This window comes from Apium graveolens, chromosome 1 (genome assembly GCF_009905375.1).
Source record: "Apium graveolens cultivar Ventura chromosome 1, ASM990537v1, whole genome shotgun sequence".
NCBI classification, from domain to species: domain Eukaryota; kingdom Viridiplantae; phylum Streptophyta; class Magnoliopsida; order Apiales; family Apiaceae; genus Apium; species Apium graveolens.
This window is the reverse complement of record NC_133647.1, coordinates 192,727,255-192,753,484: the sequence shown is the minus strand read 5'-3', so window position 1 is coordinate 192,753,484 and position 26,230 is coordinate 192,727,255. Positions and strand designations below refer to the sequence as shown.

General features: G+C 29.6%; 4 protein-coding genes across 4 annotated transcripts; all 4 read right to left on the bottom strand.

Annotated features, from left to right (window-relative positions):
• Positions 1 to 1,524: 1,524 nt before the first annotated feature.
• On the bottom strand, positions 1,525 to 2,383 carry LOC141674513 (kirola-like). Its single transcript, XM_074481220.1, has 2 exons — positions 2,116 to 2,383; positions 1,525 to 2,032 (listed from the first exon to the last, which is right to left on the bottom strand). The coding sequence occupies exons 1-2, from the start codon at positions 2,303 to 2,305 to the stop codon at positions 1,734 to 1,736; spliced, it is 489 nt and encodes a 162-aa protein (XP_074337321.1). The 5' UTR covers positions 2,306 to 2,383; the 3' UTR covers positions 1,525 to 1,733.
• A 4,680-nt stretch (positions 2,384 to 7,063) lies between these two features.
• LOC141714308 (kirola-like) lies at positions 7,064 to 8,466 on the bottom strand. Its single transcript, XM_074517836.1, has 2 exons — positions 8,376 to 8,466; positions 7,064 to 7,347 (listed from the first exon to the last, which is right to left on the bottom strand). The coding sequence occupies exons 1-2, from the start codon at positions 8,464 to 8,466 to the stop codon at positions 7,064 to 7,066; spliced, it is 375 nt and encodes a 124-aa protein (XP_074373937.1).
• A 9,764-nt stretch (positions 8,467 to 18,230) lies between these two features.
• LOC141714303 (uncharacterized) lies at positions 18,231 to 20,566 on the bottom strand. The gene is made up of 4 exons (XM_074517831.1): positions 19,791 to 20,566; positions 18,864 to 19,553; positions 18,723 to 18,786; positions 18,231 to 18,605 (listed from the first exon to the last, which is right to left on the bottom strand). Exons 1-4 carry the CDS (start codon positions 20,564 to 20,566, stop codon positions 18,231 to 18,233), a joined length of 1,905 nt encoding a protein of 634 aa, XP_074373932.1.
• A 3,631-nt stretch (positions 20,567 to 24,197) lies between these two features.
• LOC141674507 (kirola-like) lies at positions 24,198 to 25,056 on the bottom strand. Its single transcript, XM_074481214.1, has 2 exons — positions 24,789 to 25,056; positions 24,198 to 24,705 (listed from the first exon to the last, which is right to left on the bottom strand). Exons 1-2 carry the CDS (start codon positions 24,976 to 24,978, stop codon positions 24,407 to 24,409), a joined length of 489 nt encoding a protein of 162 aa, XP_074337315.1. The 5' UTR covers positions 24,979 to 25,056; the 3' UTR covers positions 24,198 to 24,406.
• Positions 25,057 to 26,230: the final 1,174 nt, after the last annotated feature.

Genomic DNA, 26,230 nt, shown 5'->3' with positions numbered 1-26,230 from the left:
AATCCCGTAAACAGCGAATTATATTTAAACTTTTATATTTTTTATTTTTAATAATTTTTACAGGTTCAAGGTTCGAATCCCATGAACAACATATTATACATTATACTATTTATTTTCAATCAAGTCTCAAATTATCATAAAACATATATTACTATAACTTAATATGTTCTTCAATTTATTTTTCAACTTTTGAACATCGATATTAATATATTAATAATTTTAAGATAAAATAAATTATTAAAAATTATTCGAGTATTAAAATCAATTAGTGCATCGAACGGTTTATAAGCTAGTATGGTATAGATATAGATGAACGTATCGAGTTTGGTTCGTTTGCACGCTGATTAAATAATTCGAAAGCTAAGTTAAATTGTATTTGAAATTTTTAATAATTGTGTTTTTTGTTACACACTTATAAAATAGTTCTTATTTCTCAATGCCGAAGTCATGCAATATCTTAAATTTTTAACTTAAGTCTTTTTCAAACTTAACTAACAAAATAAAGACAAACTCTCGACGGTCTTTAAGAGGTTGTTTTAACGTCAACTTCCAATAGATTATCTTACAAACTTTTCTAATTAGTATGGAAACTAAAATATAAGAGAATCAAAAGAGTCCTTTTGGTTCAGTTCGGTTAGTAAACAGAAATTGAAAGTCTTTGATTTTAAAATTTTGAAATTGCAACAGAATAATCTATGATTTAAATTTAAAAAACCTTGCAAAACAGGAAATATTAAAAATGAGAAAAGATATTACAACCAGAACATATAAATTAAAATTTAAAAAATCTTGCAAAACAGAAAATATTAAAAATGACAAAAGATATTACAACCAGAACAAATTCAGTTTGTGCATGACATCCTTTTAGCACCTACCGTTAGCATCCCTCTTAGTACACACTAACACAGTTAGATTTGTAGGATAAAATAGTATAAATAAAAAATAATTTGTAGAAAACTTGTACTGTTTTTTCATAATTTTAAACTCAGAATAAAATAGCCTATATAAACATTTTACAAAATATCTTTAATTATTAGTTAGTGGATAAATATGTGAATATTATTTATTTTGCAACTCCACTACACCACTAAATTTTTAAAATAATAATTTTGTTAATAATAAATTTATCACTAAACAATTAACAAATATAATCAAATAAATAAATAGAATTTGAAGCATCTAAAATGATTTGCTCTTACACATGAAAGATATGTCTCTAATCTATCCCTAAAGAAAAATGGATGACTTTGGCGTTCCACTCCTATTAACATAGTCATTAGTTCTCTGCTCTAGTTCTCGAGTTGTATGTATTCTTGCATAATATTTAGTGAAGTGTTCACTAGTAATTGCGAACTATGGATAGCTTTAGAGTTGTGTCTTATAAACATTAATTTGTTTTATACGCTATGGATGGCATGTCTGTTTTAGATTAAGGTCTCTCGGTAATGATTATATTTTCTTAATATTTAATTAAGATATTCGAATTTTAGTTCTTTCTTCCTCCCTTTTTGTATGTATGAAAAGTTTGTATAAAACATATATCCTTTGTTATTTAATAATGTGTGTGCCCAAACAGCCATACTCTGGGTATGTACAATTTGGCTTCACACGTTACAAGGACTTAGCAGTTGGCACTATTGTGCAAAACGGAAAGATCACAGACACAGGAATAGTTGTTACACACCATAAAATTAGCTTGCGCACTTTATAGACAGACATGCATATCTACATGTCTACTTGCATTGCTGATCAGCACGGGGCTGGAGTTGGCCATAGCGGTTTTCGATATCTTTGGTCATAGAAATGAGAAAATTCATCATTGCATTTGGAGGAGTTATGGCTTCATGAAGCTTCTCATATTCCAGAGTCCATGTCACAGCATAGGTGTTGAGATCTATCTGATCAACTTTGGATATGAAAGTGAACGCCTTGTACTGCTTAAGTAGACCTCCTGCCACCACTTTGAACCTTATTGACTTGTTTTCTTCATTAATCTCCTCGATTATTTCTGTGCACGTCTCTGCTTTCCCATCTGCGTATGATCATCATTTACTATCATCGTATTAGTCTACAAAATAATTTTTTTAAATATAAAATACTGGATTAATTGCTTACCGAAAACATATTTCCAGCAGATGATAGATCCCTGAGTTCCCCAGACACCATCAACCAATTCAACCCCCTGAATTTTCTCAGGACTTAAGCTGGAAATACGGTGCGTTTCGTCTCTCAATAGCTGATGAAACACATTTCCGTTCAATTTGATTTCTGTTGTGCTCACTAGTTTACCGCTCAATGCTGCCATTTTCTCGCTAATTACAGGATTATGTACTACTAGTACTTAATCTAAACGCAAATGACTGGCTGGATAATGCTGGATGATATCTAGCTAGCGAGCTCCTTATATACTACTTTGAAATTATTTTTTCCTCTTCTTGAAAATAATTTTGTTAAATTAAATTGTAGTAAAAAGGACAAATATATCTATGAGCTGTGTATTAGCCGTGTGTGTAAAGAAGATACCGACAGTACGTACTACGTTGTATCTGCATTGCTATCGATATATCATATAAGTTAAATATTCTTTCTATCTACAAAAAAGTTATATATTCGTATGACAAATTGATATTCGACATATTTACGTTTATAAAGTTTGTAGAAATTCTAAGAACATCAATTTGGATCCTTGTATAGATGTGATGTGCATGCAATTTCACCGCGGGGAGTTATTTTATATATATCCAGTATAAACTAAATTAAAATATAAATTACAAACTATACCTCCCACACACTACACATAATTCCCTCCATTTTTAATTGAATTTTTACCGTCAATTAGTGAACTCTTTTTAAAATCTAACTTCACTATGTTTTTCTACATCATCCAACAATCAGTATGAATACCATATTTGATATGTTTCGACGATAAATCACTAATTATGTCTACGAGAATCACTAAAAATACTGATTCTGGAATTAGTACTGATTTCGGTTTATTGATTCGGGTAATTTAAATACTGATTTGTCATCAAAATATAGCAAATATGCTATGCAAATCGATGAGTGGGAGATGAATAAAAATACGGTGAAATTATTTTTTTTAAAAAGTTAACCAACTAATGGGAAAAGTAAAATTAAAAACGAAGGGGAAATTGATTAAACATGTGGGTCTCGTTGGTTTATAGTTTGTATTCTAATATTGATTTGTATTTGACCACTTGCCCATATATATATATATATATATATAGAGTAAAGTTCTATGGAGTCCACATTTAATTGGAGTCATCGGAGTCCATATATGTTCTGCAAGTAAAATATAGCTTAAAATATTGCAAAACATATTATTTTTCGACAAACATCACTATTCTATCAAAAATCTTGTAGATTGCATACATTTTACAAGCAGAACATTGCAAAAATATATATTCTACAAAACATGTTTACTTTGCAGAATATAAATGTTCATGTTGCAGAACATATTGCAGAACATACATATTGTACCGTAAATATATGAGATTTGCATGATTTTGTTGAAGTTATGCTATTTGTGTAACATGTTTTGCAAAATAACACGTTTTACAATATATTTTATTTGCAGAACGTAGATGGACTCCGAGGACTCCGATAAAAAGGTGGACTCCATAGAACTCAGCCCATATATATATATATATATATATATATATATATATATATATATATATATATATATAGGGGAATGATCAAATACAAACTAAAATTAAAATAGAAACTATAAATTAATCTAAGCCATTAGATCTACCTAATCTAATGGTCCCCTAAATCACCCCACCCAACTACTCTCCACCCTCCCACACCCGATTTCAGTTTTTCACCTCCGTTTTTAATTTGATTTTTCCCGTCAAACCGTAAGTTTTTTTTTAAATCCGATTTCACTGTATTTTTCTACATCTGTCAACGATTGATTTGCATACCATATGTGTTATATTTCGAATTAATTTAAAAAAAATATATTTGGTTTCTAGTTTCTATTTTAAATTGGTTTCTATTGGAGTAGCCCCCTATATATACTATATTATAATATACAAAACATTAAAAATTTGGTAGTCGGTCGCTCGGCATTTGCTGAAATTACTTAATTTCCCTTACTTAATTTTTCTTATTCTAATTATGCGGCTGTTCAATTTTTAATTTAATTGATATTTTATCAATTTCAATTCTATTTTATATCGAACTCTATATCACTATAATTTATATTCAAATTCAACTTCTTATACCAATTTAAATTTTAATTTATATTGAGTTCTATATCATTATAATTTGTTACTTCGGGCTAAATTAAATTTAAACAAACTAAATATAATTCTGAAGATTTGGTTGATATAGTTAAGATAAAATAATAATACTATCAATCCTCCTAAAAAAATTATAACAATGAACTTAGATAAATAAAATAATATATTTTATTTATTTAGGATAAAAAAATACATTATACAATTGATTCAGACTAACACAAAACTAAAATAAAAATACAATTCAACCAACAAAGAAACATATATACTAATTTTTCAGTTTAAAACAAAATTATCTTATTGAACCGAAATTTTAAAAAAATAAAACTAAACTAAAAATAATTAGGGAATCGGGCTAAAATAAAATAATGTAAATCACTGATCCGAGATAAATCAAATTAATATTAGACTAAGTATAATTAGTATCCTATTCATGTGAAATAAAAAATCAAATTTTATTTAAAAAATAATTTTTTTAAATACACTTAGAATTATCAATAAAACTATATCGTTCATGCAGGCTATTGCGTAAGCTCGTAGAGTTTATCCAGTACGCACCCGAAGGATAGCGGCTGCGGGTTATCTACGATAAAAAAAACTATATCGTTCAATCAGTAATATTGCTTTTTTCAAATATCTTTTATAGAGTTATAGTTAATCAATTAAGTAATCACCATGCTAAAATAATAGTTTTTTAAGGTACCAACATAATGGAGACATTATATTTTCAGCCTCAATGAAATAATAATTATATGATAATAATATTTCCCCTTTACCAATGTTATCACTTTAAATAAGTTTAAGTGTTCTAAAAATTTATGAATATATACGTTTACTTATATAATTATTATGAAATCTTTTTTGTCATAGTGGTGGAATAATAGAGAATCAGTGTATTGGTCCGCGAATGAAATGAGATATTGGTCCCTCTAGAAAGTTGATGCAATTTTATTTTTTTCATTTTTTTAATATATGCCGGTTTCTCTTCTCTTTTTTTTGTGTATATAATCCGCAGTCGCTATCTTTTAGGTGTGTACCGGATAAATCGTACTGGTTCACGCAATAGCCTGCAAAACACATGAAACAAGATAAACTGCATTTAAGCGACATGCTCTGACTCAGGAGACATAATTATAAATTCTTCTCCGGTGGGATTCGAACTATGACCAAGAGCATAATTATCCCCTTTTTAATCAACTGAGTCAACCGTTACGGGTTACCAGTTTCATCATATAATTTCTTTTTCTTTTATATGTTTAGCATATTCATATTTATTTTTCTCTGTTAAGTGTCTAGCATATTCACCTTAATATCAACATTTTTTGTTGTATAGTAATGCGGTCTTTGTATAAATCAAGCTCAGCCTCTCTGGTATAGATAAACATTTCTTTTATTTGCACTTTAAAATGGTAGAGGAAGCCGATTAAATAATTTTTCAGCTAGGTTAAATTATATTCTCCTTACACATTTGTAAAAGATTTCTAATTTTTGAGGCAAAATCTTAAAATTTACATTTAAGTGTTTTTCTTACTTCAACTAACAAAATAAAGACAGCACTCGACGACCCTCGACTTGCAAGAACCAGTTAAACAGGTTGTTTTGACGTCAACTTTGAATTGATTAACAGAGTTGTTATAAATTCTAATGACAACAATTCCGATTAACATCTAAGTTTGACTGAAGAATGGAAACAAAAATTTAAGAGAACCAATTCCTCATGCATATATAGTGTCTTATGTTTATGAATTATTCCCTCTGCCCCTACCGTACTCCAGCTTGGTAGTATTCATCGCCTGCCCACTATTGTGCAAAAACAAGAAGAAATAAGAAAGACGTACTTGGCTTTTTACACACCATCAAGTAATTTGCAAACAGACAGACCCACACACAATGTAGTCATGCAGATATAGCTAGAGCCGGCCAAACGAACGGTTTGGCTCGGCCCGATCGCTGTTTGGCTCGGAAAAAATTCGTATAATTCGGTTCGTCACGTGCCGGTTCATAATTCGTTCAAACCGTATATTTTAACGAACCGAATACGAATCCAATATTCTGAAACCGGAACCGGCCCGTAACCGAACCGGCCCGGCTTGCTTTATTTGCCAGCGATTAACAACCACGCTCGGCACGCGGTTAACCGTTCGGCCCGCGAGTGACCATGCTAACTTCCTATTACAAATTTTTTAATCCAATTCAAATACACTTCATACATGCACTTGCACCACATCCACATACAAAACAATTAATAATAATACATTTATAACACATCTCACAGTCTTCTGGTCACCAATTCCCAAAGTAAAAACCTCGAAAACCGTGCTAGATAATTAAACCCCTCTCCCCTCCTCTTCTTCCATCTTGCATCTTACCAGAACCACGAAAAATCGATAAGAGTTGTAGCAGCTCTCCGACGTTTGCACGCCCTGGTTCGCCAGAAGAATATAAAAAAAAATAAAAAGTCATCAAATTCGTTAACTGGTTATTCCCCTAATTTGTTAACTGGTTATTCGTTACTTCGCCTAATTCGTGGCCCGCCTTTAACCGCCAGAATTCGCCAGACCGCCGGAGTCGCCTAATTCGCGAGCCGGTTACGGGTTTATATTCAGTCAAATCGGAACAGCACGGCACGGCACGTCCATCTTCACGGGCCGTTCACGAGCTACCTGATTCATGAACCGGACCGCCATAAATTCGGCCCGGCACGCTCGACCCGACCGTTTGGCCGGCTCATATAGCTATATTACGTTACATGCATTGCGATATATAGAATAGGATTCATTCTCGTTGATTGTTGATCAACACTGGGGCTGGAGCTGGAGATATCGATTTTCGATATCCTTGGTGACATAAACGCAAAAATTCATCATTGCATTTGGAGGAGGAATGGCTTCATTGAGCTTCTCATATTTAAGAGTCCATGTCACAGTATAGGCGTTGTCTTCTATCTTATCCACTTTGGTCATGAAAGTGAGGGCCTTGTATTGCTTCAGTGGATCTCCTGCTATCACTTTGTCCCTTAATGACTTGTTTTCCTCGTCAATCTTCTCATATAGGACTGTGCATATTTGGTCTTTCCCATCTATACAAATATATATACCATATAATCATTTAGAACTATATATTGTATTACAGCATCTCCAATGGTGTTAACTATAATTGCGGGCTAAATTGGACCTCTAGGAAAATATGTAAATTTTGTTGAACCTGTAAGGTATTGTACTTAGATGATATTGACTATATTGGTTAACTATATTTTAAAAATAGTATGTTGTTATAAAAAAATATTTACTTCAATATGGTAATAAATGATTTTTTTTTTTACAGATTTCTTACACGTATGTAGTAGTTCAACAAATATAGCCAACATCAAGTGATTGACTATATTTATAAATAAGGGTAATGTACCATTGGTGGATTTTTTTTACATAATCTCTATATTTTTTATTTATAATATGTATTAATGATTTTTAGTTAAGGGTTCCATATGATTGGAGATGCTCTTATAACTTGTTTAGATGAAGTTTCTCGTACGAAATTACTCTCTCTATCTCTAATTAGTTGTCAGTGGTCAATTGACCAAATTTTAACCAAAGACTAAAGTTCATCGGTTTATTATTTTTTTTTAAAATGATAATTACATTTTAAGTAGGTTCCCCATAGTTTTCAATGATATATGTATTAAAAAATATTTTCAATTATAAAACTGAACGACTAATTAGGTCCGGAAGGAGAGATATAGGCGTTTTTACTAAATGTTGACAGTGTTACAGATTTTGGAAATCAGAATTATTCGGTTGAGGTACCGATTTACGATTTATCGGGAATCGGTCAAATCGGATCATTATTTTTAACTGATTTTTGAGCGATTTATCGGCGATTTTTAAAAAATCGGCCGATTTCTATAACAGAGAATGTTGATAGTTGTTGGCATATATAGTTTATCTTCATCTAGCATATACACCGAAACGATAGCGTGAATTGTTAGAATATGAAATATTGAATTATACCGAGAATATATTTGGAGGAAAGGATAGATTCTATAGTTCCCCGTACACTTTAAACCAACTCAATCCCATGAACGTTTTTTTGGACTTAAGCGGGAAATACGGTGTATTTCATCCCTGAATAGTTGATGAAACACATTTCCGTCCGCTTTGATTTGTGTTTTGCTCACTGATTTGCCACTGAATGCAGCCATTGTTTCCTTGACTATTTCAGAGTACTTTGTAGGCAAATGACTAGTTGGAATGTTGGATACCGGAAGATGAAGGTGAAGGTGGCCAAGGCTTTATATATACTATTTGGAAATTATATCTTCCCTTTTTGTTATTAAGTTTTTGTAAGTAACCACAAAAACCTGTACCAAAATAATTACAAAGTGATGTGTAGGAGTGAACATTTCCCGTTTCGGTTCCGCAACCGAACCGATCAAAAATTGCGGTTCTGGTTCGATTCTTAACTAATTCAGGTCCGGTTCGGTTCTTATTTTTCTAGAAATTTCGGTTCTCGGATCGGTTCGGTTCTTAACATACTAGAACAGTAAGAACCGAACCGAACCGTATATAAATGAATATATATATATACATATAAATATATGTATATCTATATTACGTATCATGTGTTCTTATTTATAATGTTTTAATAAATTTTAAGAAAAATATGATTTTAATTGTATTACTCATTTTTTTAAATATATATGGAGTTTCGAATATTTTTATAAATATTTTTCTTCTTAAATATTAGAATGTAATCGAATTTAAAATTATCCACCACTAATAAAAATCTTTTTTTACTAAGTTACCCTTAAAAAATAATCAAAACTATTCAAAATTTAAAAAGTTAGAATATAAAAGAATATGCAAAATAAATATGAAATAAAATATAACTTCGGTTCTTTCGGTTCGAAACCGAACCAAACCGAAATTTACGGTTCGGTTCCAGTTCAGTTCTTACATATAAATGGGTCCGGTTCGGTTCTTAAAATATTGTTATTTTAGTTCTCGGTTCTTTCGGTTCCGGTTCGGTTCAGTCCGGTTCTGACCTGTTGCTCACCCCTAGTGACGTGGCATGACACCTGTTAGAATGCAGGCGCATGTCCATATTATTTTGAGGAAAGGTAATATTTGTAAAGTATTTGTAAAAAAATTTTGTAACAATATTTGAGAGCTCTATCATTTTTCTAAGTAAAATTAGTTGAACTCAAAATACAAAAAAATTATGTCTCTTATAAGAAGAACAAATACTAGACAAAACCTTGTTAAAAAAAGATAACCATATAGGACCACTTAATAACATTATTATTATTATTATTATTATTATTATTATTATTTATACTAAAAAGTTTTGGAATATATGATATACTATAAAATTGAAGATAGGTAGATATTAATGTTCAAAAATTTAATATTATTTCAACTAATTCAAGTAAACTAGCTTCATAGCCTGTGCAATGCACGGGTTCTTGATTGTGCTTATTGAAACTATTTTTGCTGTAATTATTGACAATATAATTATGTTGTTACCTAATGCATAAATAATTTATTTATTTATGCATATGAGTACGGGTGATTGAGATATGTTTGCAATGATGCATTCGCAGAAAGTAATAAATTATGTTAATATACATTTTTTGCCACTTCACAGCTAAATGGTATTTGTAATATGTTAATGCTTAGAGTAAAATAAATACAAGTGATTATGTGTGTCTGGTGTATATCAATCAATCTAAATATAAAATAATATTAATTTATTTTCTAAGTATTTAATGTGTTAGAAATGTGATTGATGAGTCATACTATATAGGCAATTAACGTCAGTACTGTAAGTTTACTCACTGAATGACATATGATACTATCCGTCCCAATAACTTTCTATTTTGAGATGTTTCAACAGATTGTTAACATTTTCTAAAATATCATATTATCTTTGTAATGGCTCCAAAATTTATCCTCGTTTTCTTAATTTTTCTTCAACATAATTCATTTTTTTAATCTCCGTGTCTAACAACGATATTAACAATATGTGGGACGGTTGAAGTATATGATATATGCCATCAGAATGATTAATAGTGAAGTATAAATCGTACATATATGTATAAATATTTTATTTTATTTTTTATTTCATTAAATTTAATATAATATTTTATCATTTCATTATGTTGGAGGACGAGATTAAATTGATGACAAATAAGAATATATATGTGTGTGTATGTTCCTGTGTAAATATATATATATATATATTACATGTATGTATGTATATATGTATGTATGTATGCACATATTAGTTAAACAACAATTGATAATTTTAATAAATGAATGACGAGGTGAATTAAATATTATATAGATATTAATGTAAGAGTATAATTGTCATATGAGTTAGTTTGCTCAACAAACCCCCCTAACGATGTTAACAACCTATGGGGTGGGAGTATATGATATATGTGCGGTAAAGTATAAATTGTATATATCTGTATAAATAGTTTATTTTATTTTGTATTTCATATAATTTAATATAACATTTTGGCCATTTCATTGTGTTGGAGGACGATGTTAAATTGATGGCAAATAAGAATATATGAGTAGGGTTAGGTTCTATGGAGTCCCCTATTTCATTAGAGGCATTGGAGTCCATATATATTACAGCAAGTAAAATATACCTTAAATTGTTGAAAAACGTATTATTTTTCGAATGATAGTCTACAAATATCACAATTTTATTGAAAATTTTGCAGATTGCATAGATTTTACAAGTAGAACGTTGCAAAATATATTATTCTAAAAACATGCTTAGTTTGCAGAACATAAATGTTCATGTTGCAGAACATACATATTGTACTTGTAAATATATGAGATTTGCATGATTTTATTGAAGTAATGATATTTGTGAAACATGTTTTGTAAGATAACACGTTTTAGAAGATATTTTATTTGCAGAACATAGATGGACTCCAATTAAAAGGTGGACTCCAAAGAACTTTACTCTATATGAGTATGTATCTATATATGTATGTGTGTATGTGTGTGTATGGGTGTGTATGGGCATGTATGTATGTATGTATGTATGTATGTATGAGAACGATGTTAAATTGATAATAAATAATAATATATGAGTATGTATATATGTATATATGTGTGTATGCATGTATGTGTTTATGCATATATGTATTTATGCATGTATTAATTTATAAATATGTATATATTTATTGTATTTATGTATGTATGCATATATTAATTATACGATAATTAATAATTTTTAATAAATGAGGTGAAATAAATATTATATAAATATTAATGTATGGGTATAATCGTCATATTAATTAAATTGTTCATCAAAACCCATATTGTTATATTATAGATATAATAATTTTTCTTCAAAATTTTTATTTAGACATGCATGCTGAAAATAAGTACTCTATATGAAGACACACGAACAAAGCTTAATTGCTTATCTTAATGTTTATTTGAAAAAAGTTTGAAACGAAATTACTGGAATCAAGTAACATCGGGGATTGCAATATTTGAATAATACCCCCTCCCTCCATCCCCTCACATTTCTTTTTATAGAAATTAAATTGATTAATTTTTGACTAAAAATTAAACATTACTCTTATATTATTTTAAAAAACTAAAAATTATATATTAAAGTAGATTAAATATACTTTCCGATGATGTAATTTTTTTATTTTATTTAATTATAAAATATTAATAAACTTCGTTTTTGTTGATCATGACTTTGTTTTTCATTTTGGAGAAGGAAAAGTAGTATATATAATGTCAACGTCACTTTTAGAGCATCTTATCTAAAAAGATAAATTACACCAAAATAAATAAAGTAAACAACTAAAATTATTGCTCACTAGTATTCTATTTCTTCTGTGTTTTCTAATTTTACATTTTCAGTTTTGATTTAATTACATCTACTTCTTCATTACTCTTACCAAAATTGGCACGAGCAAGTCCAACCGATCATACAAGTGGCTACTCAAAAGTTAAAGACATAAATTTCATCTCTTATGTTTAAAAGAGGCACCAACTCTTTTTTATTTTATTTTCATCAATAAAATTTTTATTTTCCTTCTAATTCACATCTCATTTTCATATTCTTTTATTAGTAAAATTTAAATTTAATATTATTATATTTATGAGCAAATATAAGTAGTATTGTTAGAGTTGACCTGTTATATAATAATATCCTAAATTATTAAGCATTATATATTTTATAATATTTTTTAAAAATTTTATAAAATATTGATGGACTTGCTCTGATGAACTAATGACACAAAAATGGTATATTGGTCCACTGAAAATGTGGGAACAGATGCAATTCCTTTTTTTAGTTATGAAATAATGAAAAAAATGTATATTGATCCACGAATGCAATGGTATATTGGTCCATCAAGGAGACTGATGCAATTTAATTTTTCGTTTCAGAATATATGCTAGTTTAGTTTGTGGTCTATGGTTTGATGATTTCTCCTTTTTCTTTAGGTTTAGCATAATTTTCTTTTCCTTTGACAGGTTTATTAGAATATTCAACTTTATCGCAACCTTGCTCTTTTTATGCAATTGAAAAAAAAAATCAAAAAATAATTGTAAAGTACTTAAATCTAAGAGAATTTACCAAAAATACTAGCTTTTCTAACTTTTTTTGCAATTTTACTATCTTCTGATTTTTTTTGTAAAAATACGGAATAAACCAAAATCAACCAAAATCAACAAGATATGCAACTAGTTGAATAAAGTTTTTTTGGTTGATTTGAGGTTATATGTAGTTGCATAAACTCGTCAAAGGTTGCATGTAGTTGATTTCAGTTGCCAAAAAACCGTATTTTGCAATTTTTTTTGAAAAATAGTATTTTTGCAAATTAAAAAGTATTTTTACAAATTTTTTAAAAAATGACAGCATTTTTGCAAAAATATTTTTAGACTTGGGTATTTTTCAAAAAAACCCTAAATCTAAATACAAAATATTTTAATTCTTAGTAAAATTAATTCTCATTTGAAACTAACCCTATATATATAAGTTCAACTTAATTTCTCTCGTATACGTGAACATGTTTATTTGCACTTTAAAATGGTGGAGGGAGCCGATTAAATAATTTGCAAATAGTGAGTTATTAAATTGTATTTAAAATTTTAATGAATTTTATGTTTAAATTACATATTTAAAATATGTGGTTCTAAATTCTAATATCTCAACATATATCAAGCCAAGTAATTCTTAAATTAGCATAATAACTCGTGCGAGACACGAGCTATTTTCTTACAATGTTTCGTAGTGCAGAATATATAATATTTGAATTTCACTTTTCGCATGTTTTGTTAGAAAATAATTCATAATTTATTTGAAATGTATAAAAAATATCACTCGAAACAAATTATACTCAATGATGGTTTAGAACATTGAGTGATGAAATATTGTGCAGTATTTAATTTTTTTTCTTTTCTGGCTTTGATGATTTTGGTTATGATAGACATTTTGGGTATATATGATATTTGAGTTAAAAGATATGTCGGTATTAATTATAATTTCTGTAGATCCGATATTTATTAGTGTAAGGTCATTGAAACTTGTGTTATTTGGAATCGACAATGTCCCCGTCCAACTACAGTGATCTCATACTTAAGTGTTAGTACACGGTTGTTATATTCATGGTGGCGATGTGTAGTTAATAATTATCAAATGATTCATATTAGTTATTGAAATGATCATATATAAAATATCAAACATATTTATTTATAAAAGACATGCATTTGGCCATATTAATAAGATGTATTCGTTAAACTCGTAATTTAAATGTACTAAAACTACGAAGTGAATCATGTCATATAGCTCAAATGACGAATATTTTAGAACTCAAATTAAGTTAAAGTATTTTTGGTATTTTTTGAATAAAAATGGCTCATATTATGATTGCAAATTCAACTGATGTATACTGACTCTTTATAGTCATGATAATATATATATATATATATATATGATTCTATTTTTAATAATTTTTTTTTAAAAAAATAGGAATTTATAAAATTTAATTGAGATAAAAAAGGTTTAAAATACTTTTTTAAACTTATAAATGTCTAATAAATAAGGTATATATTTTTAATGTATTATGTTTGAACTTATTTTTAAATATAATTTGTTCAAATTAACTCCACAAATAATTCATAATTGTTTAAAGTTGAATAAATGTCTTACGACACTCACATTTTATATGTATGATGAAAATCACAAGATAATAATTTGATATAATGATATAAAGATATATTGATGAATGAGTATACTCAGGTTCGATTCCCATTAACAACATTTGTTTTTAATATAGTAAACAAAGACGTGCAAATCTGTCATTTCACGAAAATAAAATGTCTTAATAATTTTATAGTTATGTTGAAGTATTATATATAGAAGAGATTTTAATGTTAATCTTTTTTTACTTTTCAACTAACAAAATAAAGACATCTCTCGATAACCCTCGACTTTCACGGAAGATTTCACCTAGGGTGCAAATGAACAAAACTGTTCATGAACAAAATTCGAGATCGACTTATTTAAGTAAACTCGCCTCGGTTCGTTTTTATAAACGAGCAGAGCCGAACTTTTTGTGTGTTCGGAACAGACTCAACTTGTTTAATTCGGGCTCGGCTCGGACTCGGCTCGAACTCGGTAACTCGACTCAACTCAGATAAAGTTTATATGTATTACAAATAATAAATTATTGCTGATCACTTAAATATTTTTATTAGTATATTTTTCATCATTTATTAACAATTTAATTATTTTAATTTTTTGTTTATTTTTCTAAATACAACACTTAAAACTTTTTATAAACGAGCCGATTTTGAACATGAAAATGAGGTCAGATAAATAAATGAGCCGAGCCGAACTTTTTGTGTGTTCGGCTCAGACTCGACTCATTTAGTTCGGTATCGGCTCGGTAACTCGACTCAGCTCAGATAAAGTTTGTATGTATTACAAATAATAAATTATTACTGATCACTTAAATATTTTTATTAGTATATTTTTTCATTCTTTTTTAATAATTTAATTATTTTAAATTTTTGGTTTATTTTTCTAAATATAACACTTAGTTTTTCATAAATAAACTATCAAATTGTTGTCATTATACATTCATCTCCAATTTTTCATATTTCATAAACACCATTAAATAACTTGTAATTTACATAAACCAAATTTAAGTAAAACGGCAAAACATGATAAAATTTTGACATCATCATTTTTAAAAATAATGTACGATTTATAAAGTTACGAATTTCTCAATAATTAAAAATAAAATTGAATATATTTTTAAAAGTCGTTTTGAAAACAAAATAATATACATAGATTAATAAACAAGTGTAGATTATGAGTGTGTGTATATAATTGTAAGATAAGACTAGTAGTTGATCACGATACAACTTGTAAATTTATTAATTACTCCCTCCCAATTATTATCGTTTCTAAGATAGTGTCCAACACATATTTTAAGATGAATAGAAAGTATATTTCTATAACTTTTTTTTTAAAAAAAATTCTTTTTCTAAATAAAAGTTTAAACATTCTATTGTTATTAAAAAAAATTAAAGTTATAGAACTATATTTTATATTCATCTTAAAATACGTGCCAGACAATCTCTCAGAAACGATAACAATTGGCTGAGACTAAAATATATGTAAACTATTAGTTGACAACTCGACTCGGCTCGAGTTCGGCTCAGCTCGATTGTTCATGAATAAACTCGTGTTCGGCTCGGGCTCGGCTCGTTTAATTATTTATAAACGAGCCGAGTTTGAACATCACTTTCCGCTCGATTATTTAAAAAAAACTAGGTTCTGCTCGGCTCGTCTTAAAAAAAATTAAGCTCTGTTCGGTTCAGACAGAACTCGGCTTCGTTTATGGTTCTAGTTTCAGTTTCAACGGATTAACCAAGTTGTTCAGAGTCATCATTCTTCAATTCCCTCTAGTTCTTGAGTTGTATATTCTGGATGATATTTAGGTCATGTTTTTCTATTAGGTATTAAATGTATTGGATTGAATTAGCCGTTTGAGTTTGAGTTGGGTAAACTTTTGACTAGCCGATTAAATTTATTATTTTGAATAAAACTGTTTTCAATAAAGCTGTTCATTAAATAGTTGTTTCAGTTAACTTTTTGCATACATTAGTAAAAAAACTCCCCCAAATAATTTTTTCAAATTTAGCTTTTTGGGACAAAACAACTATTTCAAAAAATTAACTACTAAACACTATTATTAGAAGTTTTATTTAATCAAATCTTTAATTCGGTTCAAAAGGTTAATATTTTCCAAAAAAACTAACTTCCAAACAGGCCTAGTGAACGTTCAGTGGTAACCGGTAACTATTTAAGGGTAACTTTAAGTTGTACTGTAACACCCCAGTCCCACATCGAGGAGATTTCAGACTTCTGTTCAGTTTATAAGATGAAGTACTACTCCTACTATGTGCACCAACAAATCATGATCTTTTGGGGGCCTGTGGTGGGCCTGTTGTTTATCCAAGTTGGCTGCATTCGGGACTGTATGTTTCTTCTTATTTCGAACTCGTAATCGGGACTTGACCCGGTTTTCGAAAAAAACTCGGGATTTGACCCGGGTTGTCACATATGGTATCAGAGCTTAGGTTCTTTCTTGTAGAAAACTTATTTAGGTTGACCTGTGAGGTTGGGTAGACATTAAAATTGATATTCTACTTAAGTTTCTTTTGTCATATTCGTTTATAAATATTCAGTTCTTGTGATTTTTGTAAACTACTTTTTCTTATCTATTTTTTTAACTCTTTCTGTATTCATAATGATATTGTGCATCCTTCTTAAACCTGAAATTTGGATGTTATTTGATCGAATTTTGACTCAATTTGCCAAATTTTTTTCTCTCATCTGAATCATAGAGTTTTTATTTTAATCGTGATCATCTTACGATTTTCAACGAAATTTGATTATATATTTATTCAATATCAAGATTATATTTAACATAAAGTGATTTTATTTCGAAAATGATGTGTAACTTGATCATATCATAGGTATTGATTGCCTCATTTAACATTTAGCGGAGTTTAAGTTAATCGACAAAAGAGTAAAAGTTTTCTTTAAGATGAAAAAAGGCAATAAGTTTACATGATTGTTAGCTGTTGGGAGTATTAGAAATTAACTTAAATTTATAAGCGAGTAAAAAACTTATGATTTTTGATTGTGTTAGTTAACTAGATATTAGCTACCGTTGTGAAGTACTATGAACTTTTTTTTTTGAAAATGACAGACTTCTTTCATTCATTAGAACAATCCACCATAATAGTCTCCAACAAAAACATCGGAGGAGACGTAAATACATGATAGCAATTTGCTGAACAAGGATATCTAGCTAGCTTATGAGCTACCTTGTTAGCTTGTTTGCGAACATACGACACACTAAAACCCGGATTAGCTTGAAGAAGCTCTTTGCAATGATCCACTATATGGCCAACCTCAAGAAGTTATCGTTTATTTCCTTCTATAGCCCTAGCTTTTAATAATGAATCAGTTTCAATGACACCATGCTCAACCCCTCTCTGTGCAACCCATGACAGAGCCTCCTTTACGCCTATACGCTCAGCTTCAAGAACCGTAGTAGGAGAAGGAAAAGACATAACCTTAGCTTCAACAAACATACCTCTATGATCTCTCATAACCAGTCCTATCGAATACACCTCCGGTTGCAGGCCGACAAATGCATCTACATTCACTTTAACCTTGCCGAGAGGAGGAGGGCACCATCTACGTTCCACCAGACTATTGACAGTACTCCTATCATTAGTACTAATTTGTTCCTTCTTCCTTGCCATTCTTCATACGTGGACATTTCTAAAACTGAGCTCCATAGCTACATCTACTGTTACTAGCTTATCCTCCCAGACCTTTTTATTCCTCCAAAACCATATTCCCCACAAGACAATAGCCACTTTGATGCACTCATCATGATTCGATGTCTCTAGCTTGACTAGCTAAAATAAAAATCTCATTTGACTTTAATCTTGAAGTCATATCGATTGTAATCACACGATTCTTATCAATCCTCAAACCATTACCAACACTATCAAACCATATACATTTGAACAAATATACATGATTGCATCCTTGATAAATAAGTCTAATAATTTCTTGTAGTTGACCATAATAATCAAGATTATTTCCGTGCAAATTTCCTTTAACAACAACACCAGAACCGGATGCAGATTTTGTTGAAAATTTATATCCATTAACTTGACAAGTCTCAAAAGTCATAACTTCTAATACCGGCCCTTCAAGTAAGTCCCTAAAACGAGGTCTTTCCACCTCATCTTTATCAACCTAAAAATAATTCAAATCGATGAGATGTTGTAATTATAAGAATTTTAAAAAAAATCATGCAAATTAAAAATAGATAAATAACTTTTGTTTAAACCAAGTTTTAAATCGACTTTTGACAATACGATCTAAATCTTGAGGTGTTGTTTCCGGGCGTTGTCGCATAACACGATCTTGGTACTTCCTAAAATATAAAGTAAGATCATGCATGTGTCATTAACAAAAATTATTACGCATATTTTTTAAAGTAAGATTTGGTACCTTTGATAAGGTTGAACTTCAGGAGAGTTTAAAAGAACATATTCTTCCGCTAACTCTCGTTCATCATCACTCATGTATCGAGTTCCTTCCTTTCCAAGAGATTGAATTGGATATTTGAACACTTCTAAATTCTCGGAATTTTGCACATCAAACAAAACCTCGTTACGACGTACCTTATTATGGATCGTGTCAGAGGCAAAATAAAAAGAACAAATATTAAGAATCTCCTCCTCCATATATCGTTCGGCAATTGACCCCTCAACCCTTGCTTTATTACCAATTTTTTGTTTTAATTTTCCCAACAAACGTTCAATCAGATACATCCAATGCCAATAAGCAGGTCCAGCAAGTCTAATTTCTTCGGCTAAATGTACAACCAAGTGTTCCATCGAATCAAACCAACTTTGAGGAAAAATCGTTTCCAACAAACACAACGTTTTGATAACCGATTTTTCCATTATTTCCAAGTCGGTTTTTATAACCACGGATGAACATAAATCTTGGAAAAAGTTAGAAATTGTCGTGATTGCATCGGCAATAGGCGCCGGTAGAAGTTCACGAATTACGAGAGGCAATAATTTTTGAAGAAAAATGTGACAATCGTGCGATTTGAATTCATAAAATGTACACTCCTCAACATTGCAACAACGTGATATATTTGAGAAATAACCATCCAGAAGTTTTAGTGAACTAATCCATTCACACAAAAGTTTACGTTGTTTTCTAGTAAGGGAATAAGGTGCTTTAGGTGACTTTCCTTTCTCATCGATCCACAAATGTGGTAACACCCCAAAATGCTTGCAATCCGCTCTTGCTTTTTTATGATCTTTTGACTTTGCCGCATTGACAATAGTAAAAAAAATGTTTTCAAAAACATTTTTTTCCGTATGCATGATGTCAATTGAATAACGTAAACTATGTGATGACCAATAACGGAGTTCGTAAAAGATTGGGACATGAGTCCAATGATGCTCTTCCCCGTATCCGACGCTCCTTGCCTTCGAATTAGTCTTTCCGGGTGGTGGAAAAACTAAACCATCAAGCAATTCCTTAACACCCTCACCGGACAAACGACCATGAAACAATCTTCTTTCTTCGTTATCAAACAAATTACTTTTTTGATGGAGTGGATCATTTGATTCAAGGAATATTCGGTTCGTGCCATGAAAACTACATTTTCCACAATATTTTAATTGAAACCCTTGCACGCTTCCAAGACACACTTGACATCCCATCTTTCCTTTTCCCGACCATCCACTTATCATACTCATAGCGGGATAGTCACTAATTGTCCACATATTAGCCGCTCTCATTGTAAAATTTTGTTTCAAAGATTGGTCGTATGTCTTCACCCCGGTATTCCACAATATCTTCAATTTATCGATGAGAGGCCTTAGACAAACGTTAATATCTTTTCCAATACTATTTGGACCCGGAACTATATCGGTCATGAACATATAAGGCTTTTTCATACACATCGATGATGGAAGATAGTAGACAACTATCACCACGGGCCACACACTATATGTTTTTTTCCCGGTAGGGCCAAAAGGGTTGAAACCATCGGTCGCAAGACCGAGCCTTATGTTACGAATCTCTTGAGCAAATGAAGGATACCGACGGTCAAAATTTTTCCACTCTTCTCCATCCGCGGGATGACTTATTTCTCCATCTTTCACATCTCTTTTTTTGTACCATCTCATGTGATCGGATGTATGTCCCGACATATATAAGCGTTGTAATCGAGGGATCAAAGGAAAGTGTCTTAAGATTTTTTTTGCTATTTTTTACCATCTTTCCTAGAAACATCCTGATAACTATCTTCACCACATAAATCACAAACAACTTTATCCTTGTCATCTCCATAAAATAACATACAATCATTCTCACATAAATCAATTTTTTCATATTCAACCCTCAAATCCTTCATAATTTTTTTCATTGCAAATTAAACTTTCGGGTAATGTATGTTTTTTGGTAACACATCCGTATGAAGTTTAAGCAAACTATCAAAAGCTTTATTACTACAATGCGAGTTATTTTTGAATTCCAATAATTTGGTGGTAAAACTTAATCTTGTGTACTTTGTATTGCCGGGATAAATAGGTGTTCCATTTTTAACAATAACCTTGTACAATTTTTGAGCACTATCATTTGGAGCTTCTTCTACATTCATAGTTCCCGTATCCATTGTTTCATAAAATTGATAATTTTCACCGGCTAAATCATGTAACATCACATTCAAATCTACCGGTTCTTCTACTCTCGAAGGTTCCCGAACACAATAACGGTGATGTGATGTTCGACTACGTTTTCTTCCTATTTTTTCACCGTGCGACGTCCACACGGTATAACCCTCAAGCATCCCTTTAGCGAGCAAATGAAATCTAACATCATCAATCTTTAACCAATTCAAATTTTAACAACGTTTACACGGACACTTCATTGTACCATCTTCCATTCCATTTTCGCTATCAAATTTTAAAAAAATTTCTACACCAATTCTATATTCCGGGGTCAATAAAATTTTATCGCTTTGCAATTGATTACCAATCCAACTTCGATCAATGGTTTCCATCTACAATAATATTTTTTAAAATTAAAAAAAAAAATATTTAATAAATAATTTATCATTAATCTCATACAACAAATTATCTATAATAAACATTAATAAATGAAATAAACATATTTCATAAAATACACAAACACACACACTATAATTACAATAAATGAAACTAACTTACAAATTATCTGCAACCAAACTTCAATTCTCACAACAAACATTATATAAAATAAAAACATTAAATACACACAACAATATTTAATACATACACCACCAACATAAACACACACACACATTATTACAAAATATGGAAATAACTTACAATTTTCTGAATAGAACGAAACAGTTTTCTCTATAACGGGTACTTTTTTTGTGCTTTAAATTAATTTTTTAGTATTCTATATAACCGACCACTTGTAGTCGGTCGGTTTTAAAAGTGACACATCAGCAAAATGATGTCGTTTTTTTCTATAAAACCGACCACCAGCTGATGGTCGGTTTTATGTGTGCCACGTCATCGATACGGTGTCGTTTAGTTGCCATATAACCGACCACTGACGTCGGTCGGTTTTAAGGTGACCAAATCGACGTCGGTCGGTTATGTCCGGTCGGTTTTACCCTATTTTCTTGTAGTGAAAAATATTTATCAAAAAACTGTAAAAAAAATTCATTGTTAACCAAATTTATTAATTACTTATATAATAATTTTAATATAATATTATCTAAAATACTAATAAAATAATATGATAAATTAAATTTAGTTAAATGTTTTATAAAATATAAAATTAATGTTTGTTAAGCAATTTTTATCATGTTTAAAATATTACAATAATATCATCAAATATGTTTTTATTAAATATATTTTTTATTTTCACTTAAATTAAATAAAAAATATTTAACTTTACTTTGGATTTCTTTAGTAACTTTTTTTCACTAAAAATAATTTGTTATAGTTAATACCGTTGAAGTACAATTCCTTACAATTCCTTAGAGGGTTTAGTAAATTTTAGATAATATCTATATTTTATTCATATAACTAACATATATAGCTACTCCCGTGGTAGATGCTCCAATGGCGTATTTGTAATTTCTTTAGTCAAACTTAACCAATCTATAGAAATCTATAGTATATTATTATAATCAATAACAATCGTCAGATCTAAATACAGATAAATGGAAATTGTTGGATGTAATAATAAAATAATATTATATTAATATTTAAACTGCTCTCATGGGTTCAAAGTTCGAATCCCGTAAACAGCGAATTATATTTAAACTTTTATATTTTTTATTTTTAATAATTTTTACAGGTTCAAGGTTCGAATCCCATGAACAACATATTATACATTATACTATTTATTTTCAATCAAGTCTCAAATTATCATAAAACATATATTACTATAACTTAATATGTTCTTCAATTTATTTTTCAACTTTTGAACATCGATATTAATATATTAATAATTTTAAGATAAAATAAATTATTAAAAATTATTCGAGTATTAAAATCAATTAGTGCATCGAACGGTTTATAAGCTAGTATGGTATAGATATAGATGAACGTATCGAGTTTGGTTCGTTTGCACGCTGATTAAATAATTCGAAAGCTAAGTTAAATTGTATTTGAAATTTTTAATAATTGTGTTTTTTGTTACACACTTATAAAATAGTTCTTATTTCTCAATGCCGAAGTCATGCAATATCTTAAATTTTTAACTTAAGTCTTTTTCAAACTTAACTAACAAAATAAAGACAAACTCTCGACGGTCTTTAAGAGGTTGTTTTAACGTCAACTTCCAATAGATTATCTTACAAACTTTTCTAATTAGTATGGAAACTAAAATATAAGAGAATCAAAAGAGTCCTTTTGGTTCAGTTCGGTTAGTAAACAGAAATTGAAAGTCTTTGATTTTAAAATTTTGAAATTGCAACAGAATAATCTATGATTTAAATTTAAAAAACCTTGCAAAACAGGAAATATTAAAAATGAGAAAAGATATTACAACCAGAACATATAAATTAAAATTTAAAAAATCTTGCAAAACAGAAAATATTAAAAATGACAAAAGATATTACAACCAGAACAAATTCAGTTTGTGCATGACATCCTTTTAGCACCTACCGTTAGCATCCCTCTTAGTACACACTAACACAGTTAGATTTGTAGGATAAAATAGTATAAATAAAAAATAATTTGTAGAAAACTTGTACTGTTTTTTCATAATTTTAAACTCAGAATAAAATAGCCTATATAAACATTTTACAAAATATCTTTAATTATTAGTTAGTGGATAAATATGTGAATATTATTTATTTTGCAACTCCACTACACCACTAAATTTTTAAAATAATAATTTTGTTAATAATAAATTTATCACTAAACAATTAACAAATATAATCAAATAAATAAATAGAATTTGAAGCATCTAAAATGATTTGCTCTTACACATGAAAGATATGTCTCTAATCTATCCCTAAAGAAAAATGGATGACTTTGGCGTTCCACTCCTATTAACATAGTCATTAGTTCTCTGCTCTAGTTCTCGAGTTGTATGTATTCTTGCATAATATTTAGTGAAGTGTTCACTAGTAATTGCGAACTATGGATAGCTTTAGAGTTGTGTCTTATAAACATTAATTTGTTTTATACGCTATGGATGGCATGTCTGTTTTAGATCAAGGTCTCTCGGTAATGATTATATTTTCTTAATATTTAATTAAGATATTCGAATTTTAGTTCTTTCTTCCTCCCTTTTTGTATGTATGAAAAGTTTGTATAAAACATATATCCTTTGTTATTTAATAATGTGTGTGCCCAAACAGCCATACTCTGGGTATGTACAATTTGGCTTCACACGTTACAAGGACTTAGCAGTTGGCACTATTGTGCAAAACGGAAAGATCACAGACACAGGAATAGTTGTTACACACCATAAAATTAGCTTGCGCACTTTATAGACAGACATGCATATCTACATGTCTACTTGCATTGCTGATCAGCACGGGGCTGGAGTTGGCCATAGCGGTTTTCGATATCTTTGGTCATAGAAATGAGAAAATTCATCATTGCATTTGGAGGAGTTATGGCTTCATGAAGCTTCTCATATTCCAGAGTCCATGTCACAGCATAGGTGTTGAGATCTATCTGATCAACTTTGGATATGAAAGTGAACGCCTTGTACTGCTTAAGTAGACCTCCTGCCACCACTTTGAACCTTATTGACTTGTTTTCTTCATTAATCTCCTCGATTATTTCTGTGCACGTCTCTGCTTTCCCATCTGCGTATGATCATCATTTACTATCATCGTATTAGTCTACAAAATAATTTTTTTAAATATAAAATACTGGATTAATTGCTTACCGAAAACATATTTCCAGCAGATGATAGATCCCTGAGTTCCCCAGACACCATCAACCAATTCAACCCCCTGAATTTTCTCAGGACTTAAGCTGGAAATACGGTGCGTTTCGTCTCTCAATAGCTGATGAAACACATTTCCGTTCAATTTGATTTCTGTTGTGCTCACTAGTTTACCGCTCAATGCTGCCATTTTCTCGCTAATTACAGGATTATGTACTACTAGTACTTAATCTAAACGCAAATGACTGGCTGGATAATGCTGGATGATATCTAGCTAGCGAGCTCCTTATATACTACTTTGAAATTATTTTTTCCTCTTCTTGAAAATAATTTTGTTAAATTAAATTGTAGTAAAAAGGACAAATATATCTATGAGCTGTGTATTAGCCGTGTGTGTAAAGAAGATACCGACAGTACGTACTACGTTGTATCTGCATTGCTATCGATATATCATATAAGTTAAATATTCTTTCTATCTACAAAAAAGTTATATATTCGTATCACAAATTGATATTCGACATATTTACGTTTATAAAGTTTGTAGAAATTCTAAGAACATCAATTTGGATCCTTGTATAGATGTGATGTGCATGCAATTTCACCGCGTGGAGTTATTTCATATATATACAGGGAAATGATCAAATACAAAATAAAATTAAAATAGAAATTAGGAACCAATCTAAGCCATTAGATCTATTTAATCTAATAGTCCCCTAAATCACCTCACCCAACTACTCTAAACCATCCCACACCTAACGTTTTTTAATTTAATTTTTCCCGTCAAACCGTAAGTTTTTTTTAAAATCCAATTACACTATATTTTTCTACATCTCTCAACGATCGATTTGCATACCATATGTGTTATATTTCGAATTAGTTTTCTTAAAAAAATATCTGGTTTCTAGTTTCTATTCTAAATTGGTTTCTATTGGAGTAGCCCCTATATATATATACTATATTATAATATACGAAACATTAAATTCGAAACTAGAAATTACTTAATTACCCTTACTTAAATTTTCTAATTCTAATTATGCGGTTGTTCAATTTTAATTCTAATTGATATTGAAGTCAACTTCCCCTATTATTTTATCAATTTCAATTCTATTTTATATCGAACTCTATATCACTATAATTTATATTCAAATTCAACTTCTTATACCAATTTAAATTTTAATTTATATTGAGTTCTATATAATTCTAATTTGTTATTTCGGGTTAAATTAAATTTAAACAAACTAAATATAATTCTGAAGATTCGGTTGATATAGTTAAGATAAAATAATAATACTATCAATCCTCCTAACAAAATTATACCAATGAACTTAGATAAACAAAATAATATATTTTATTTTTTCAGAATAAAAAAATACATTATAAAATTGATTTAGACTAACACAAAACTAAAATAAAAATACAATTCAACCAACAAAAAAATATAT

Coding starts and splice junctions, on each gene's coding strand:
- LOC141674513 (XM_074481220.1), bottom strand. CDS start 2,305: ATGGCAGCATTGAGCGGTAAACTAGTGAGCACAACAGAAATCAAATTG. Junction 2,033..2,115: donor CTGCTGGAAATATGTTTTCG/GTAAGCAATTAA, acceptor GATCATACGCAG/ATGGGAAAGCAGAGACGTGC.
- LOC141714308 (XM_074517836.1), bottom strand. CDS start 8,466: ATGGCTGCATTCAGTGGCAAATCAGTGAGCAAAACACAAATCAAAGCG. Junction 7,348..8,375: donor ATTCAGGGATGAAATACACC/GTATTTCCCGCT, acceptor ATATTTGTATAG/ATGGGAAAGACCAAATATGC.
- LOC141714303 (XM_074517831.1), bottom strand. CDS start 20,566: ATGAGATGGTACAAAAAAAGAGATGTGAAAGATGGAGAAATAAGTCAT. Junction 18,787..18,863: donor GAAGTTCAACCTTATCAAAG/GTACCAAATCTT, acceptor TTTATATTTTAG/GAAGTACCAAGATCGTGTTA. Junction 18,606..18,722: donor CTCAAGATTTAGATCGTATT/GTCAAAAGTCGA, acceptor AATTATTTTTAG/GTTGATAAAGATGAGGTGGA.
- LOC141674507 (XM_074481214.1), bottom strand. CDS start 24,978: ATGGCAGCATTGAGCGGTAAACTAGTGAGCACAACAGAAATCAAATTG. Junction 24,706..24,788: donor CTGCTGGAAATATGTTTTCG/GTAAGCAATTAA, acceptor GATCATACGCAG/ATGGGAAAGCAGAGACGTGC.